Here is a 19,793-nt window from a genome sequence, read left to right as displayed (position 1 = left end):
ACATTTGTTTTTTAAGTAACTAATAAAGTAAGCCCTACAGACTTATTGGTTGCTACTTTTGATGAATCCTTGTGAAAAGAAAGCTCCAACCACAAAACTGAAATTTGGGAAGGACATGTTAGCTGTTTGTACAGGGGAGTTTTCCTTAACATGCATTCTCTCCATACACGAGATCATAAGCTAATGCCTACTGTTGGTCACTAGAAGGCGCCAAAGATCTGTCGCCATTGATATAGACAGAATGTCAATAAATATTAGAATGAAAGAAACATAGTAGAAAAACAGTGGAAGATACTTTTTTATAGAGAACATATTATCCTTGCGTACTTGCCTAAGGAATACAGCTGTGCACAGGTCAGACCTTTAAGTTTTAATGCATTTGATTGAGAACTGGTCGAGCTTCATGTTGAAACGCTGTAAAATCCAAATATTAAAGTCTCTCTCTCCTGTGGAAAGTCTCTCCTGTGGCCGCATGCCTTTACCTGCTTGAATCTAAATTGGCGCTTTTCTATGATTGATTGACACTCACCTGTAGTGACGTAGGCAGCGCGGCTTAATGGGCGCCAGCAAACAGAGGAGGAAGTGAGTGAGTAAGGAGAAATATGTGACATAGTGGAGCGAAGGACTACAGCTGCTGCTAAAGCTGCACTTCTCAGCGCACCAGGACAGCAGCCCTCAGACAACTCGGAGACTGATCTGTGATAACATTTAAGAAGGAAGCCTGCTGTTTGTCAGCTCACCTCACACAGGTAAGACAGCTGTTAGACGACTAAACAGCCTCGGTGTTTGCTGAACTGCGTGTCACCTCGGTGTTATGAACCATGGGAATGTGAGGCGGACATTTTTTTCTCCCACCCTAATCCGTCTTTCAGGCGGAGAAGTTATTGGAAATTCAGACTGCGACTGAACACAGAAAAAACAAGCTGTTGATTGATTCTGCTGTGTGTGTTATAACGGTAGGTTGTATATTTTAAACCCGCACTTAAAGCTAATTAATTACTGTCTGTTGTGAATGTCATTTTAAGACTACCACTATAATATGTTTATAAGGGTTAGGCTCGCATAATAACGTCCCAGTGCGTCTGCACTCACAATCTCTGCACAGGGCACATCAAGAGTATTTATCAGGGGAAAAAGTGTACATTCGTTTTTTTTTTGCTGTAGTTTCTGTGGTGCACAGATTTGTTGGAGCAGGTCTTTATGTTCTTTTGTGTGGACAAGTGCAGAGTAGGAGTGAGCGGTGAGTCACGGGTTGAATCCCTTGATATGAGTTTGAGGACTGACACAACTGGCTGCTCTGCTCTATATGAGCAGGGAATTTGATCATGGGTTAGTCTCCCTTCTTTGATGGGAAGAGATCTGGGAGCCTTTCCCTCGTCTCCATTGAAGTTTATGTATGTTTTCTGCTCATAGTTTGAACTTATGTCTACTAGTTGTTCATGTAAAAGCTGTGTCCACCCCCCCCACCCAGACTCCTCCAATGTTGTAGGTGCTGGAGTTCTCAGTAGACCGGGCCGAGGTCACGGCAGGAGAACACCATGTCCGACAGCCAGTCAGACAGCTGTGTGGGCGACCATGTCCCTCTAATTCTGGAGAGCCAGTTCTCCACAGAACTACATATATATGAGCCAGGTGATGAGTGCTGCCAGCCACAATGCCCCTCCACACCCCAGTCTGAAACAACCACACCCAAGGAAGATGTAGTAGACACGCTTGTGGTACCTCAGCAGGTGGTTTTGAGCACCCAGAGTCCTGCAGCGCTGAAGGTCGGCACCCAGCAGCTCATCCCCAAGAATTTAGCCATGACTAGCCGGCCTAAAAACCGCCACCACACCACCGTGGTGACGTTCCCAATAGGACTGGAACACTCCAGCAGTGGGACCAGGAGCCGACACTCGACCCAGGGGCCAGATGTGTCCTGGGAGGATTATGACAGTGATGGAGGTGGTTTTGCTTTGAGGAGGAACCGCAGGAACAAGTCATACAGAGCAGCTGTGACCAGCCTGGATATTGAAGCCATGGCGGCAGGACGAGGGGGTACGACCACACTGAAACCTGTCAGAGAGAACAGAGCACCCAGTCCTAGTCCAGCTCGCAGCCCGGGACGCAAGGTGAATATACCAAGAAGCTGAGGTTGTACACAGTAAACTTACCATAAATGTATAGAAATTAAATGTAATGTGATAGGTAGTTGGCATTTATTTGGAAATCTTGGAGGAACTGCAACATTCTTTGATTTGAACCCAAACAGCCTAATGATAGATTGATGTTGATTGATGAAACAGTTTTGTTTCCGCTAATACAGTTTTGTTTTTCAAATAGTCTGATAGGTCACAGCCAGCATAGCCATTAGTGTTGGCAGTGACATCTGTCAAACTCTCCTTTAGTCATAGGGATGATGACAACTGTTTCCTATCTTCTAGACCAGTACCAGTGTTGAGTAAGTCCTCACAGGGTTTTTCCCAGATTCAAATTAAAAAATACAACATTTAAGGACTGAAAGAGAGAGGCAGTGCTGAAGAGAGAATGAGAAGTTTGGGGAAAAGAAGATTAGAAAAACAAACAATCATTGATGAATAAGTATTCCACTGTGATAATGTCAGACTACACTGCTGTCTCTCCTCTAGCGAACCCTGGGGAGAAAGAGGAAACAAAACCATCGTGGATCCTTCAAAGACGGTATGTTCACTAATGTGTCACTAATGTGTCACTGCTCTAAATTTGACTACATGACTACAAATAGCTGGGAAATAACAACAATGTTTGGTGTTTTTTTTTGTTTGTTTTGTTTTGGTTTTTTTTTGTTTTTTACTGGATTGCAAATGAATTATGTTTATATTGTATCTCTGTAATGAAAATGTTTACTGGCTAGCTGGACTTGAAATGTGGATACCATAATCTCCATGACACAGCTCAGAAAAGATCCCTTAAGGCAACAGGAGAGGGCCGAACAGGAAATCATTCACTGTGAACACTCCCAGCATGCTGTCTGTTGAAACCTGAAGGTGGATACTTGTCCCCTGCCTACAGACACAGTCACTGTGATTTTTCAATTCTATTTATGTGAACTTGTAATCATGTGGAAGTATATGTTGAGGAATTGTCTGTCCTTTTACAGAGCTGATGTATCACTGCACAAAGGCTATGTAAGAACAGTATAAAGATGTCAAAATTAATTTTGTAAATTTAAGTTAACACTTAGCACTTAACACTAAGGTAACACATTGAGGAATCTTTTGACCTCTTCTAAAAATGTAAAATGCAAGAGCGGCCATCTAAGAAGACCATTTAATTTGTTTTACTTACCTTACTTACTCTTCCCTGCATGTTTAACAAGCAGAGAATCACACCGGGGACTGTTCAAATGAATGGTCTCTGTATTATTCTGGTAATGAAACACTGTAGGCAGAAACCTGCATTTAAAAAACTCACTATGAGTTTTATTCCAAACAGATAAATTCTCACCTCCCACGCTACAATTCTCAAAGTGGCCCATGTTATTATGAACTGACAGATTCCAACTCTGCTTTAGCATTTTGTTTCTCACGCTTTACAGAATACCTACAATTACCTTCTTTCAGTACATCAGGCACATTTATGGGTCCATAACAACAGACTTCTGAATGCATTGGCTCATTATGTAAGAAATTTTTCAGTTTAGTGTGCATTTTAGATGGGCAGTGTGTTTTCCCTGTTTCTCTGGTTATGACAAAGGTTCTCTGTGTGATGTGAAAAGTCATGTAGATCCAAACTGCAGAACCATCCCACACTCAGACTCTGGTAGTCAGTGATGTTTGTTGATGTTCCTCAGCTACTCCGCGCCTCTACCAGGAGATCCGTGAGCGAGGCCTACACTCCACCAACCAGGACGAGCTGCTGGATGACTTTGTGGTGGTGGAGCCTCCTGTGGAGGACCAGAGTATCGTGGTGAAGAGCTACCGGCCAGCGCAGCTCACCTGGAGCCAGCTGCCACAGGTAAACCTCTAACTGTCCTGACTTACAGCGTGTGAGCACTGAGGGAAACAAAATCAAGTGCAGCCTCGAAGTTCTGAGAAGGTGCTTGAATTAGTAACAGTTAAACAAGTGTGGATGTCCATAAATCCATTTCAGCCACTTCCTTAGACAGAGAGCACGGACAGCCAGCATGTCAGGCTTCAGAAAACGATATCAAAGCTTTTACAGTACATCTTCCCATTGCAGCATTAATTCCCACACTCCATGGCCCTGTGTTGTTTGCTCTAGATGTCAGAATATCCACTGAGCTTGTCTGACAGGCTGGAGGTGTTGAGATTTTTTAAATAATTTTTTTTATCATCTTCAAAATAAACTTTATAGCCCAGTCTAAGAGCTTAACGTTGGTTTCTTTTTGTGTCTTTAACAAAGGTTAAGGACACAGGTATCCTGACACTGATTACACCGCAGGAGAGAAAGAGACAAGAGGTAAATGTGTGTGTCTGTGTGTGTGTGTGTGTGTGTGTGTGTGTGTCTGTGTGTCTGTGTGTCTGTATGTGTGTGTGTGTGTGTGTGTGTGTGTCTGTGTGTGCATACATTACATGCATCTCAAAGTGTGCAGAAATGTCATTTATCTGGATGTAAGAAAGAAAGAAAGCAGGACTGCTCTTATGCAGCTCTATGGCAGTGATAAAATATCTGTAGGAAAACACAATGGCTTGTAAGAAAATGTAAATATTAATGCACATATTAGTGCATCAACATGTTACATGCACCTTTAGAAAACCAGGCTTCATCACAAAACAAAATAGTATTTTCTGCTTTGTGCTAAAAAATCATTTCAGCACTGTTGTTCAGTTTCTGTTTATATCCTCAGTTTTTTTCTGTGTTTCTGCATTGAGCTAGAGAGGAAAACAGCTGCAGCATGTGGTTACAATAAAGACTGTTGCTGGAATAATAAAATCTGTAGGAGTAATCATTAATAGTTTTTTATTATTGGGTTCTCCAATGATTTAGTGTTGCACTTCCATAAAGTGAGAGAACTTATAAAAGACAGATTTAAAAAAGAACAGTAAGAAATAGCAACAGAGGCCATGATACCTGGAATTTTAGTCCCTCAAAAACAGCATTTCCCATGCTGCAATTCAGTAGCATCCTCATATCCTCATTACATCTGCTACCAGTTTTTTTTTTTTTTCAATCCCAGACCTGCCAACATTGTCTGGAAACTCATTCTTGGAGGTTTTGTCAAAAAAGCTTTCTAGGAAATGAAGAAGAAAACAAAAAAGGATACAGGAACAGGTTTTGACACAACCACACAGCCAGTTACATTTCATTACAAAGTAATTCCATGAAGCAACTGAATATCACAGTCTGATATCGTCTACGTAGTGTAACACCATCTAAGGCTGGATTTCCCCTTTTGTAATGTGTCTTTGCCAGCAGCAGATGTTGTGTCAATACCAAAGGTCCACCCTGTGTGCATTACAGTCCCTGAATAAAGCCACACCCTGCCTGTGTAATCACACTCAGGGCCTCTCCTGAGCAGGTGCTCATCTCGCTCTTTTGTACCTTTTGGTCTAGTTTTACTGAAGCAGTGAGCTCCAGATTTGTAGCTCTCCGTGGCAGGTTTAATTCTATGTTTTTAGGGATGTAAAAGTATTTGGGTGAAGTTTTGTTTTGGGGAGCTAAGATCAACTGGTCCTCTGGGTATGTTGTAATGTCAGAAATATCTCAACAGTGAAAAACTCACCCTTCTTTAGCTCAAACAGAGTGGAGCTCTAACAGTTTCACCATTCACAAACAAATACAGTTCTGAAATTCTTAGATTTTAGTCTGAAACATTAATGCTAGCCTGAGATTTTCAGGGAAGTAGTGTTCTTTATTTAGTTAAGCTAATGCTCTTTGGCCCTTTATCAGTCACTGCAGCATTACAGGAGTGTGGAAGGTGTGTTATCACCACCTGATAGCTCACCTAAGATCCTGACCACAAACAGTGGAGGTTAGCAAATACCATTACAAAATAGTTATACTGTTATACAGGAAGAACCACTGTACCTCGAACACAACTGCTGCTGATTTGTCAACCATTTCTGGAGCTCCTTTGTTGTCTGCTGGTATATTTTTGACATTCATTTGGATAGTTGGCAAACAGTTACTCTGCAGCACAAAGAGAATATGTTTCCATGGAGTCTTCAGACTTTTGTGTCATCTAGTATCAAACCCTAGATTCACCATTTTGCACCAATATTCAACACACAGGGAGAAATTTGTCAAGAAAGAGAGCAGAGATGCAGAATCCTCCACCAACAGTTGATTTTGAAGAGCTCCATTATCATGTTGCTCCTACTGCCAAGCAGAAAACCTACAGCTAAATGCAAAAATTAGAGGCCATTTTGCTGGAAATGAATTCTGGGAAATGTAGGAAATCACAAAATCACACAGAAGAGAAAAAACAAGGGGAAGGAAAATGGGTTCAGGAAAAAGTCAATGAAAAACTGACATGGCATCATGACAAAATAACACAGGATGAGTTTCTCCTTTTTAAAAGTCGAAGCTGAAATGAAAGCACATGATTCACGATGTCCACTTGTGTACTCATTTGGGTATGTGTGGTCATTTGACAGGCAATTTTTGAGATAATCACCTCAGAGCATTCGTACCTGCACAGCCTGGGTATCCTGGTGCGTCATTTCAAGAACAGCGAAGCATTGAGGAAAACTATGACGACCACAGAGCACCATCACCTCTTCTCCAACATCTCCGTCATCCACCAAGTCAGCCAACGGTGGGCACAACGCTCCTACAGACTTACTTGAGTGTGTATGTGTGTGAGAGGGCGATGAAAAACTAGCTGTGGGGAATGTTGGCCGTCTTGTAAAAAAGGATCTGATGATGCTATCAGTGTGTGAACAGTCCACAGGGCTGTTGGTTTATCTGTATAGAGGATCTGCTGTACTTTACAGATTTTAGCTGCATATTTGTGTTTTTTTAAACATATAGTCATGTTATATTCTCACAGATATGCAGTTTCAAGTGACAAAAGTGGGTTGTGGGGTTGACTTAAAGTTTAAAATAGAATATTTGCCCTTAGCATGTCTTTCTATCCTGTGGGCTTCATCAACATGTTAAAACATGCTAGCCAAACTGGTTCTGCTGCCTTGCTGCTCTGAGTGGTATTCCACGGTTTTATGATGATAATGTGCTCGAGAGCAGCCTGTTCATTGCTGGCTGTTTTGTTTTGAATGAAAATAGATAGTGTCTGTCTGTCTTTGATCCTCTTGTCTATTTCCAAGTAAAACAGGATCTGTGAAACTAGAGGGCAGAGAAATCTGACTTACAGTATCTGTGTGTGTAAATCTGTGTTCCATAGTGGCTTCCTGGGTTGGGTTGTTGTTTAGGTATCATTTTACGCCTTTATGTTAAAAGGCCACTTTGCAAGGGAAGGGCTGAAAGTCGTTCAAGTCAGAAGAGACCACCTGGATCTGTGTGATATATAAAATTACATAGGTTTAGTGTGTTAGTATATTGGAAGCTTGAAATTCTCAGTCTGTGTGCCTACAGAATTTTCTGAAGTTCACATTTTTCACATATGCACTGAGGAATTCATTTCATGTCAGAAATTACAGCCTCAAAAACAGTTTCTTCTAGTCATTCAACAGTTACAACATTACAGAAAACATAACTTTCCACCGTGGCACACTAATATAAACAGGCTCTAGTACAATATGTATATCTGACCAACCTGGATTGGTTCTAGTATTAAGTTCCTACTTAATTAGATTGTCATGACTGACTTGAAATGTTACTAATGTCATGGCAGTGATCATCATTTATACACTGACGGTGCAAGTGCACTAACAGCCTGAAATGTAATACCTAAGTTATCACATTCAGTTCAGACTGAACATAGTTTGTCCTCACACAGCTGTGTGTATCCTGCTCAGGTAATTAGTCTGTGGGAGGAAAAACATAGTCCTCTCACTTCTTTGCTAACCTCCCCCTCTCTCTCCATTTTCAGGTTTTTTGAGGACCTTGAACGGCGTCACTATGACAACCCAGTGATTCGGGACATCAGCGATATTGTTCAGAACCACGCTGCCCACCACTTTGAGCCCTACATTGTCTACTGCTCCAACGAGACCTTCCAGCAGAGGACACTGCAGAGGCTGCTGTGAGTAGCAGAGCAAACTGTAACGTGCTGTTGAGTTTTCTGCAGTGACATAGCAGGATGGGCTAAACTTCCGTTTTCTTTGTGTCTCTAAGGACCAGCAACAGTGCGTTCAAAGAGACCCTGAAGCAAATTGAAACGAGCAGTGAATGCGGAGGCCTCCCCATGCTCTCTTTCCTCATCCTTCCCATGCAGCGAGTAACCAGACTGCCACTGCTGCTGGATGTTAGTACAACCTTTCCTTCAAGCGCAGCTCTCAAACATAAAAACGAAGCAATGCCTTGTCACAGCAGGTGTCGCTTTGGAGAATGAGGTGCTTTTTTTTGCCAGAAGTGCTTAGAATCAGGATCAGGTATCTGACCTTTTCTAAAGGCAGGACTCACAAACATGGAACATCAACCTGGAGATCTCTTTGCAAAACGTTATGACAGTCCTGCCAGGATGGGCTCAGTATTGAGCAAAATATATGTTAATGAATTGCCTCAGTAACAACACTTTGCTGAACATGAGGTTTCCATTTTAGTTCACACAAATTGTCCCATTCTTCCTTCAGTATATTTAGATTTCTCTTCCCTTTCCTATTTTTGTTTTACACACAATGAGTTACATTTTGTTTGTTGTAAACCCCTATAAAGTTTTGATTGTCTTATGGTTTGAGTTCAAAACTTACACCTCTATGAAGAAGAATATTATCTAAATACTCCACCCATATTTAAACTGATGTTATCTACAGTGGTGCTGCCAGTTTATTTGCTGACAGAAGTAAATAACTGGTATTTTCATACCTGTTTTCTCCTCACAGACAATTTGCCAAAAAACTCCAGACAGGACAGCGGAGTACTTTGCTGCTGTTTGGGCACTGCACGCCATCAGCAAGGTAGAGATGCAGAGATCAGCTTGTCCGTATGATGAATCTCCAATTCCAACTAAATGAAAGTGGATTATGAAGTTGATGTTTTGTCTTCATTGTCATCATTGTCTTTGTTGTGATGAATATCTTGACAGTTGGTCACGAGCTGCAATGATGGAGCGAGGCGGATGGAGAGGACAGAGCAGATGTACACCATCCAGAAACAAATGGATTTTGGTAAAATCAAGGTAAGAGCTGATCATATGTTTCTGCACAAACACCTTCATGAAGAATACAGTCAATGTAGAATTCCCAGGGTTGAACGCTGAAAATGGCTAAAATATTGGCTGTGGGTGTGAATATGATCAGCAAAGAACATTATGAGACTTCTTCCCTTCGTGTAGCAATAATGCAGATCTAATACAGAAGAAAACATCTTGTTCCAGAGTGCTAAACTGATAAACCTTCTGTCCTCACAGCCATTTCCTCTGGTGTCGTCATCGCGGTGGCTGAAAAAGCGCGGCGAGCTGGCCATCTGCACCGAGGAGCTCAGCATCTGGAGGGCTTTCAGCAACAGGAGCTACTACCTGTTTCTCTTCAATGATGTACTGATCGTTACCAAGAAGAAGAGGTCAGTTCGTTTTGAATATTATTCTCTTAATTTCTAAAATAACGTGTTGTGGAAAAGGGCCTTTTACAAATCTGATGCATTTTTAAATCACAGAAATGTCAGTAAATATTCTCCAGGATGTCAAAATAATCATTGTACTGTGATTCTCTAACCTTAGAGTTTCCTTCACTGAACAAACCTAGTTGTGAATCTACTAAACTTGGGGCTAGAGAAGACAAAGTTCAGAATCACAACCACTTTATAGAGCATTTCATGAACTTTGCGGCTCTTTCCTGTTGCCTCCTGTGGATACTAAGTAGGCCCAGCTGCTGGTCGGCAGGGAACATGAGAAACAGAGAGAGAGGACAGGGGAGGAAGGGGACAGAGAAAGGAGAGTATGGATGTGGTGCATGCATACTTGAGATTCTTCAATCTTGCATTCAGCATGTCAGCTCAACTGACTACAGCTTTCTGTTTTGAGTTAGGGAGGAACCAAACAATGTCAGCTCAGAGGAGGGAGTGACCCACAACACTGAAGTCATTTTGAGGGTTGTTAAGTCGACACTGCGACCCAGTCTTCGGGTTATAATGTAGGAAATCCTGTCAGCAGATAGCCAAGGAATGGGGTTTGTTTTGCTTTTTGTGTGTATGTGTGTAAATTTATACATACACAGTAAAACTGCAGCTGGGTTCAGCTAGTCTATAATGTGCAAAAACTGCATTTACAGTCACATTATTTCTGTGAATGTGTCTGGATCTGGTTAAAAAGCATGAGCTAAAAATTGCTACATGAGTAAGAACTGTCGTGTATATCCAGTGAGGAGAGCTTCGTGGTGATGGACTATGCCACTCTGGAGAATGTGGAGGTGGAGGTCGTAGAGGAGGCTGAGGGACGAACATCTTCACCTGCCAAGGGCAGCTCCAGCCACCATCTTTCCTTTAAACTGCAGATGAGCAAAAACAGCGAGGGGAGATCAGAGCACATCTCCCTGGTGGCCGAGAACAGGTACTGCTGCTCTCACTGTCAATCAGCTGTGTCCTGTATCTACCGTAATTAGTTCAGTTAGTATCTCTCAAGTGGGAATTTACATTGGAAATGATTTATGCAAATATAGTCTTGCTATATCTGTAGACAGTAACAGTTTGGCCTCTGGGAAACTTGTTCCTGTCGTGATTTATTCAAAATTGCATTACCGTGCATGATCTGGAAACCACATCTGATATGTCATCTCTGGCTCCCTCTACTGACAGAAGTCTGAATACCAGTCCAAAATGCTCCCATACGTTTAGCTCACTCATAAGAAACAGACTTTTTTGGTCTTATCACATGTACAGTGGACTATACCGGGTGGGGTGGGATTGTATTTAATGGTGCTTTTTTGGTCTCTGTTGCCAAGGGTGGACCAGGCACGTTGGATAGTTGCTCTTACAGAGCACAAGCAGGCAGGTGTCTTCACTTGTAAAGATGGTAAGTGAGCATGCTTTATTTACCAAGGGTGTCGTGCTTTGAAATATGCAGTTAACTCTGAGTTTGACCATCATTTTCAGTATGTTTGTGTCTAATCTTTAAAAGTGACAACTAATGACAGATCTGGTCCCTTACCTTTCATGTGTAAATCATTCATTACACAGTTGGGTAATGCAGTGTGTTGCTCAGAAAACAGATGGTTCACATTCATTTTCCATTTCAAATGAGTCTGCATCTATTTGAAATGCTCCCTTCTTTGCCAGGATTTTGACCTATTTCTCAACATAATATTGATCTGTGTGAACCCTGACCAGACCATAAGCCCAGGGAACTCTTTAGACCTCAGCCATAAAATGGTGGTATGGCATAGATCAGGGCATGGGTATAAAACTATTTCTACAGCTTTCAGTGTTCGTGGGAGCACAGTGGACTCAATAATTGTGAAATAGAAGGAGGTTTGGAACCACCAGCACTCTTCTAGAGTTAACTAAGTAACCTGGCAAGAAGGGCCTTGGTCAGGAAGGTGATGAAGAACCCATCAGTCAGTCTAACAGAGCCTCAGAAGTCCCCTTCACATCAGCAGCTCTCCATCAGTTGGCTATTTATGGTAGAGGGGCTCAACAGAAGTCACTCAGAGTAAAAGGTATGACAGCCTGTTTACTCTGAAAACATGAGAAAAAAGATTTTATGGTCCAGTGAGACGAAACGTTAACCTTTGGGCAGAACACCAAACAAAATATCTGACTAACACCAGACAGTGCTCATCACCTGACTAATATCATCCCTGCTGTGAAGCATGGTGGTGGCAGTGTCATGCTATCAGGGTGCTTCTCAGCAGCTCAGACAGGGAGCGTGCTCAGATCTGACAGAGTTTGAGAAGACCTGCCAGCAATGTTCCCCCTAATTTTTCACGTGTCTGAGCATACACACAAACTCCCTGAGAATTCCTTGGACCACTGTGAGCAACATCAGACGTGCACACTGTCGCACATGGTAATTTTATGCGCTACATAGTAGTTGCTGTGCGTGGAGAAAGCAAGAGCAGTGCACAATTGCGCAGGCGCGCAGCTTAGCCTGCCAGGAAGAATGGGATCAACTGTGATTAAGTGTAGATTGATGGGCAAATTATTTTTTCAAATTAAAGCAGTGACCTTGTTCATACAAAAACACGCCCTTGTGATACTCCCTGATAATGAGGTATATTGCAACAATGACATTAAAAACAAAACCGTCATACAGGCAGCAATTGCAGTGGGTTTGTGTTATGGCTATTGTTTCAAGTGTGTGTGCATTTCTGTTATTCAATATCCTTATCAAAGGGTGTGCCTTTCCAGAGAAAATGGCACATCTCAGGAAGTAATGTGATGGACAGTATATATGTTTTTACAGTACAACAGGGCTCTTAAGACTTCACACCAACTCATTAAGAATTACGTACACAGAAAACAGAAAAATAAAATCCAGGAAAATATACTGCACCTAACATAAAAGCTTTGGTTTTATTCACCACATAGCATTACGGGAATATGTTTCAGGTCTGCCACAGTATGAGGCCACTAAAGCCTACATGCCAAAGGAGCCAGATGAGCTGGGGCTGCAACAGGCTGAGCTTGTCATCGTCTTACGGAAAGAGGAAGGTGAGGCCCTGGTTGTCACTACCTGTAATTCAACTTAGAATCCAGAGCTTCCAGCTCAGTCAGTGTCCTGTCTATTACAATTAATATCAAAGCTTGCAAGAGTGCTCATATCGAAACTGGTTCTTCTTAGCCTGGTGCTATGGGGAGAGAATGCGAGACGGAGAGAAAGGCTGGTTTCCTGCTAGCTGTGCCACAGAGATCACCAACCCCACTGCCATGGAGAACAACGTGCAACGCATGAAGCGCCTGCGCAAAGAAACCAATGTCTGAGTGACTCTCAGTGGCCATACTATCATATCAGGATGCACAGGGGGTGGACAAAATAACAGAAACACCTTCCAGTAGATTTTTGATGCTCAGTGTGTTTAGTTTTTGTTGAGACGGCATCACTGATGAATTGAACTGGACCATTAAAACTATGAATTACTCTTAACAGTGGTCCAGAAGTCCATTACCAACAGACTGAAAGCACATTTTAAAGCATTTAAAAAGCCCATTAATGCTGTCCTGGTGCCCTGTGGTATAACATGTATGCGGCTGTACATTTGGGTCTTTGTTTGAATCTAGCCAGTGTCCATGTTTCATGTTTCATGTTGCTCTCTACTGTCAGACTATCCAAACCATTTGTTTTAAAACACAGCCATCAGGCTAAATGAGAAGTTAAATTTCAACAAAGAAGAGAAAAAACAATCCATCCAATCCAAATGTATATTGAGGTGTTTTAGTCCACTCTCTATACTGTATGTGGAGCCAATAAATCAGACTTTTGCAGTAGCAGGATTTATTGGCCAACTTGTACAGGACTACTCTGTTATTACCTTGTTGGTGTGAATGTAGATTTGAACTTAATGGCTGTAGTAAATAATGAACCTCAGGTTTTATTTCAAGTCTAGGAACTACAAAATATAATTTTATTGTCTACATATAGAATGAGAAATTGCATGCAAAAAATGATTTAAGACTACAGTATTTGCTACACGATGCGTTCAGGAGTCTTGTCACCTGACCTCAACATGAGGAACCTGATCTATGTAGTGGTAAATACTGGTTACATTTCTTAGTATCACTTTATTTTAGTGTTGATTAAAGATGTTGTCTAGGGTTTCTTTGTTACCAAGGTTTTGGTAAACACTTACAATTTTAAAATATAGTTTTTGGTATAGCCTTTGTGCCATTGTTTCATCTGATTAACATTTGCTAGACCATATAAGGTTGTATTTGTCTAAAAATATGAAATGAAAAATACACTCCAACTTAACTGTCTACTGCCTGTAACTGAAAGAAAAATGATGTGGTTTGTGCCATTGTTTAGAGCCTGTGTACTTGAAAATTAAAATAAAACCACCATGAGACATTTTTCCTGGTTTCTGGACTTTTATTTGAGCTTGCATTTTGTTAAAATGTTTGAATACATAAAAAGTTATTTAAAAATGTCAAACTGACCAGATATCAAATTCCATTTTTTCTTTAAAAACCATTTGGTGTAAAAACTTAGGACAGATTTAGAAAAACATTTGCAGTTTCCCCAAAACTTTTTGTAGCTGTCACATAAAAATAATGGAAAAAAAACAAGTCTGCATAGATTCTGCAGGCAATCGGTGGTAATCTGGTCAAATGCATGGTGCAAGCTTGTGACGTTCGTCAAGTCAAATCTTTATTGCTCAGATCTTGTTTGATGTTTCTTCTTGTTGACAAAAAAACTGTAAAAGAAGAAAGGTGGCAAATTAATTCATTGGACATTTTCAATCATTCAGGTTTAGCCATGTAGCTTCCTACATAATGAGTTGCCTGAAAATGTGCATCATCACCAGACAGCAGAAAAAGAATCCAAATCCCAAAGCTACTGCTCATATGGAAGTGAAACAATAGTGAGTGGGCTCCATGGTGCCAGACAGTTTGCTTTATCAAATCCACTGCATTACCTCATACTTTCAATCATCCATTACAGAGCCAGAAAAGTGCAAATGACAAGCCCGGTAGCAGAGCAACTACTGAACTTTAATGATGCAAGTTCCCCCATATGTATTGTCAGTATCTTTTACAGTCAGCTCTAGATGTGAAATCTGAAGAAGATTGTTTGTGCAGCTAAAGCTAATGGAAATGCTGAAACTGATGCTGCTCGGCCATTACGAGGCTAGACTCACCCGGACGATGGTAAAAGATGGTAGGTGCCGGTGGGCAGTTTGCTTCCTACTCAGCCCCACCCTGCTGGGCCTCGGGAGCGGACGTTTTCTCTGCAGATGGGTCACCTCCTGTCTTGGCCTCCTTGGTTTCCGGGCCGGGTTTGCCACCGGTCTGTTGGCGTCTGCGGCGGTAGTTGAAGTTACGGCGGTAGCGCCGCTGGCGGGGCTGTTGGTTTTGACCACCTTCGCCACCCTGATTCTCCTTGTCCTCCTCACCGTCCCGCACCGGTCTGGGACGGGGTGGACCCCTGGAATGAACAAGGAAAAAAAAAAAAAGAAGAAGCGATAAGCAAACATTAAGCAAAGTGGCAATGAAATGGAGATATCATGCAAAGAACACATCAACCACATTTATTACTATTATGCAGTATTTTTTAGAGGACCCATTTTATTTGGTGGACTTGAGGATAGGATCCAGCTCAATGTTTCACTCTTCTGTTATTGCAACCCTGCATCAATGATCATGCAAACCTTGGTCGGAAGCCTCTGTAGTAGTTCTGCCTCACTGGTTTGTTGCCCTGGTCTGGACCTCCCTGGCTCTCGTCACCCTCACCTCCCTGAAAGCAAACAGATCAAACACCAACGGACACACAACTTTATCGAGAGTCAGTTTTGGATGTTTTTATGTAGTCTACAGGTTGTAATGAAACTGGCCAGGTTGCCTTTTACTGTTGCAAATAATAAAAGTGCAACATCAGTTTGCTCTGAAGTAGCTGAGGGGCCTATTTGTGTCAATTTGCTAAATATTGGCAAGACCCCCGATACACCAAGATTAATTGTTCACAACCACGTGAGTGTTAAAAAGGAGAGTCGAGTATGACATTAACATATCAAGGGTCCCGACTTTGTTACGGGACAGCTGGGTGCCTGATTCAGGATAGTAGCCCTGTGACGGCGTACCTCAGTCATCTCTCCGCGTGGTGCGTTGGTGTACGGGGGCCGGCGGCCGTAGCGTCTACGTACAAAGTATGGCGGGTAGCGCCGTCTGCCAGGATAAGCGGGTCTGCGCTGCTGTTGCTGCGAGTCTCCTTCAGGGGCGCTCTCTCCCCCTTCTCTGCTGCTTTTGTCACGACCTCCGCTGCCAGGCTCACCCTCTCCGTCACTCTGGTAGTTCTCTGGATAGTCTCCACCACGGGGAGGGCCCCTCCTTCGGGGATAGCGCCTATAGCGGTTCCTGTCAGCGGCGTACTTACTTCCCTGGACTGCAACGCCTCCTGGGCCGGTGACATTTGCCGCCTCTGCTCCCTGCGCACAGTGGGATTTTTTGTAAAGAAACACAGTTACCCAAATAAAAGATCTGTGAAATTACCATTAATTGGATGTTTTTAAGGATCTGCAAACTATAGTCAATATTTATGACCTAGCACAAAACTCAGTTACCAACCAGGGCATAGTTTACCTTCTCTCCTTCAACTACATCAAACTCCACAGTTTCTCCATCTCCAACACTGCGAAGGTATTTCCTCGGGTTGTTCTTTTTGATGGCTGTCTGAAACCACAAAGAGTTACAATGTGAGATTTTCATATTCACAATGGTTTTTTAAAAAAATAGGAAAATAAAACTACCTGCAACTTACCTGGTGTACAAAAACGTCCTCTTTTGTATCATTCCTAAACAAAGGAAGAAAATCACTCTCAGTTACATCTAGTTGGCAGTATCCTGCTGAGCCACATAATGCAGCAATATATCTCTAAACAGATTGCAACTAAACCAGCAAGTCTAAGGATTAATTAAGTGCTTCATGTAGCAACTGTATGGAGACCAGCAGACAAATCGTCTGGTCAGCGTTGTAAGCAACTCAAAGCTATAATAGGATTGGGAATGTTCCTTCACACACACACACACACACACACACACACACAGATGATGTCAGGGTCTTTGGGAAGCCTGGGTGGGGGTGGCATTCACTTACCTATTGATAAAACCATATCCATTCCTGACGTTGAACCATTTGACTGTACCCAAGACTTTTGTTGCTGCAAAGAGACACAATAAAACTGAATTATTAAGCAAGTTTAAGGCCAAGTCATTTCCTTTTAAATGTTACACAGAATATATCACACTGTGTATAAATGAAAAGCTTCAAACAATGTTCTCTGTGATTCACAAGACTTCTACCAATGAGAAACAGTAAAGGAGTCAAATGACAACAGATGATGAAAAACTAACCATGGCCACAGATAATGTGGATGTTATATTTAACTCCCAACTGTTGCCCTTTTTATAGATCCTGATGGTTAGGGGTGCTCTACGCCAGCTGCACTTGGTGTGAGGAATGACCACCGACATTAAGGACTGAGTACACAATTTCTCATGTGGATCTCAAGATGTCTTCTTATCCGCACTATCAGCGCCTCTGTCTTTCAGGGCTGCTTGTAGTACAGCATGACAAAGATGGATGAGGTAATAAGATAGTGCGCCGTGGTCGCTGACAACATTTCAAAGTTCAACTCCTACAGACCTACTGCCCCATTTTAAGCCGCACTGCTCAATGCCTGAGCGTTCACACGTGGTAAAGTCGCGCCCGGATACGTTAGCAAGCAATGAGCCCAGCTGGCTCGTTAGCATAGCTATGTAGCTAACTGGGGTTTCAACCATGTGGTTGGATTAGAGCCAGTGAGCGGAAATGGCCGTAATACATAAGACAGCATTTCTTGTGGCAAAGGACTTCGTAAGAATTAAAAAAATATGTCATTGTTGTAATTGTTTTCAGCAGACAAACGACTAAATGGCGAAAGAAATCAGTGGAATCATGCGGCGGACATTTTGGGTGGCCCCTCCAGCCATGTAAATAGCTAACATTAGCCAGCTAGGCTAACGTGGGTTCGTTAGCCAACGAGCTAACGTCGCTGTTAAGTAGCTAGGCCATAATGATAGCCCTTAAATTCGAGCAAAAATCGACGACCGTTGACAGTTGTGCTCTAGTGTATTTAGAAACCAGTCTTGATATGATCGTTTCGCCACCAACACGGGACGAAAGTTTGTGTATACTTTTCGGCTATTTTACAGAAACAAATACCATCGCCGAACCAGGCTCATTCGCGTGAACAAAGGGACGACCAGTAGCTAACGTTAGCTTGCGTTCGACGACAGCCGTAGCCGGTTTAGCAAGTGTGAAATAACTTCGTGTTCCACCATGGTGTGTGATTTACCGTTGGAACAAAATAGCTGAAGTTGAGTTTCTCGTGTCTCGAGGTCAACTACGGTTACCTGACAACCTGACATAGTGAGAGGCAAAGTGTTACTACGTTGGCGAAGAAGCACGGGTCTTAGTATTAACTTCAACGGTCGTGCATGTGACGGCCAACCGGCAACATGGGATTCCATTGCGGATACTGAACGTTAAGAGGCCGACGGAACAGTAGAGATTACCGACTAAAATTAAAGGATTATTTATACCAATCGCACACTCCCACCTGAAAGTAATTTCACGTTTTATAGACCCCGTTACTATTTTACAATTGACATTGAGTAAATTACCAAGCACCGGTAAAGCTAGTAATGATAACGCGATTCATCTTCCGACTGTTAATTTTAGGACTAAGGTTAAGCTAGTTGACAGCAAATGGAAATTCATTTTACTTTGCTTATGATAAAACCTCTAATAGTAACACCATTTTAGATAAAACGTTATCCAAATTTGGCAGAAATGTAGTGATATTAGCTAAATTAACGTTTATTTGACCTGCCAATTTAAAATATGTTATCGGAGTTGACAATGCCAGATTAACATTGATATCCAACGGTTAGTTGAGCCAGCGATCGGCTCGTTAACGTTAGCAACCGCCGCTTTTGCGCATCGCCTCTACTGCCTCCCAAACCACGTTAGCTAAGTTAGCTAACTAGCTAATTTCCCGTAGTCTTACCGATGACCTTCTTATCCCCCGCGGAAGCTGCGGCTGCCGGGCTGGATGGGCTCTCCGCATCGGCAGCAGGTTGCGGCGGTTGTTGTTGTGTCTCGGCCTCGCTGCTCATGGTTACTACTGGTTGGTAATGGCTTCTGCCGGCGGCGGCTCTCTGCTATGTTTCCCGGTGCTAGATGGTAACCTGGGCCGGCGGTGGTGGGGGCTACTGCCTTCGGGCTCTCAGCTTTCCTCTTTCCGCTCCCGTTGCCGATCGAACTGGGCAGAATGAGAAACTGTGCCGGGGAATGTTCTTGTTCAGGGGCCCGCCCAACGACTGTTTGTATTGGCTGGAATCCTTAGCGGAAAACAAAATGCGTTTCTATTGGCTAATACAACTGTCAATTTCGTTAGGGAGACGCGTTTGCTAAAATGATTGGCTAAAGGAGAGTGTACCTGTCTATTTTCACTGCCCCATAGTGATGTCAAAGCCAGACGAGTCAGACAGATAACCGTGACACTTTAGGAACAGCGTGTCTTAGTCTTTGTGTGTTAGTCTTTTGATGGATTTTTTATACACTGTGCAATTACCTGCCAAATGGGATGACAACAGTTATTATTATGCCATTCTTGCATAAAATGGCGTCTTGAAACTGTCTCAAAAGACCCGGAATGACTTTGAGATATCTCCATTTCACGTTCTGTAATTTTATGCCTATATTACATTTGCCCATTGAGAAGTGAAACAAAACTTGATTTTTTCCTATTTGTCTCTCAAGGTTTGAAGTATAATTGTCATTTTGTAAAGGGGTTACTTACCTAAGGTGTGTGTGTGGGAGGGGGGGGGGGGCGGGGGGGTCCTGTATGGTTACCATCACTAATGACTAAATATTAAATGCCTGTAGACAGTGCACACACACTATGTTTATCCTCATGTGCACTCTTATTGAGGGACAGCTGACCTAAATTAAGGGGAGGATTATGAAAGCCTTATTATTGCATTTAATGAGTATGATGTAAATGTTAAATTAATTTTAATGCAGGGTCACAGCAGCAGTGAAGTACCTCTCAAACATATAT

The 19,793-nt window shown here is 42.4% G+C and overlaps 2 protein-coding genes across 5 annotated transcripts; one reads left to right on the top strand and one right to left on the bottom strand.

Annotated features, from left to right (window-relative positions):
• Positions 1-570: 570 nt before the first annotated feature.
• Positions 571-14,259, top strand: arhgef16 (Rho guanine nucleotide exchange factor (GEF) 16). 3 transcript variants are annotated; one of them, XM_018688881.2, is made up of 16 exons: positions 571-749; positions 873-956; positions 1,472-2,111; positions 2,628-2,679; positions 3,812-3,975; positions 4,384-4,440; positions 6,579-6,739; positions 7,973-8,125; positions 8,218-8,347; positions 8,925-8,999; positions 9,128-9,220; positions 9,452-9,603; positions 10,400-10,588; positions 10,980-11,050; positions 12,586-12,687; positions 12,818-14,259. In XM_018688881.2, the coding sequence occupies exons 3-16, from the start codon at positions 1,539-1,541 to the stop codon at positions 12,955-12,957; spliced, it is 2,112 nt and encodes a 703-aa protein (XP_018544397.1). In that variant the 5' UTR covers positions 571-749; positions 873-956; positions 1,472-1,538; the 3' UTR covers positions 12,958-14,259. The 3 variants fall into 3 exon arrangements, with proteins under 3 accessions (XP_018544397.1, XP_018544398.1, XP_018544396.1); XM_018688882.2 differs by lacking the exon at positions 873-956 and having other exon boundaries at positions 1,490-2,111; XM_018688880.2 differs by lacking the exon at positions 873-956.
• Positions 14,042-19,012, bottom strand: ybx1 (Y box binding protein 1). 2 transcript variants are annotated; one of them, XM_018688931.2, is made up of 8 exons: positions 18,738-19,012; positions 16,784-16,847; positions 16,448-16,481; positions 16,270-16,359; positions 15,771-16,115; positions 15,342-15,427; positions 14,832-15,118; positions 14,042-14,387 (listed from the first exon to the last, which is right to left on the bottom strand). In XM_018688931.2, exons 1-7 carry the CDS (start codon positions 18,844-18,846, stop codon positions 14,878-14,880), a joined length of 969 nt encoding a protein of 322 aa, XP_018544447.1. In that variant the 5' UTR covers positions 18,847-19,012; the 3' UTR covers positions 14,042-14,387; positions 14,832-14,877. The 2 variants fall into 2 exon arrangements, with proteins under 2 accessions (XP_018544447.1, XP_018544448.1); XM_018688932.2 differs by having other exon boundaries at positions 15,834-16,115.
• Between the last annotated feature and the right edge of the window lie 781 nt (positions 19,013-19,793).

The sequence above is a fragment of the Lates calcarifer genome, linkage group LG6 (assembly GCF_001640805.2).
Source record: "Lates calcarifer isolate ASB-BC8 linkage group LG6, TLL_Latcal_v3, whole genome shotgun sequence".
Lineage (NCBI taxonomy): Eukaryota > Metazoa > Chordata > Actinopteri > Centropomidae > Lates > Lates calcarifer.
This window is presented reverse-complemented; position numbering and strand designations above follow the sequence as displayed.

What these genes read in the sequence shown, in the direction of transcription:
- arhgef16 (XM_018688882.2), top strand. Translation starts at nt 1,539, where the DNA reads ATGTCCGACAGCCAGTCAGACAGCTGTGTGGGCGACCATGTCCCTCTA. An exon ending in CCTGGAGCCAGCTGCCACAG is followed by an intron (nt 3,976 to 4,383) that starts GTAAACCTCTAA and finishes TCTTTAACAAAG; the next exon opens with GTTAAGGACACAGGTATCCT. An exon ending in ATCGTTACCAAGAAGAAGAG is followed by an intron (nt 9,604 to 10,399) that starts GTCAGTTCGTTT and finishes GTGTATATCCAG; the next exon opens with TGAGGAGAGCTTCGTGGTGA.
- ybx1 (XM_018688931.2), bottom strand. Translation starts at nt 18,846, where the DNA reads ATGAGCAGCGAGGCCGAGACACAACAACAACCGCCGCAACCTGCTGCC. An exon ending in ATGTAGTTGAAGGAGAGAAG is followed by an intron (nt 16,116 to 16,269) that starts GTAAACTATGCC and finishes CACTGTGCGCAG; the next exon opens with GGAGCAGAGGCGGCAAATGT. An exon ending in CACGCGGAGAGATGACTGAG is followed by an intron (nt 15,428 to 15,770) that starts GTACGCCGTCAC and finishes GTTTGCTTTCAG; the next exon opens with GGAGGTGAGGGTGACGAGAG.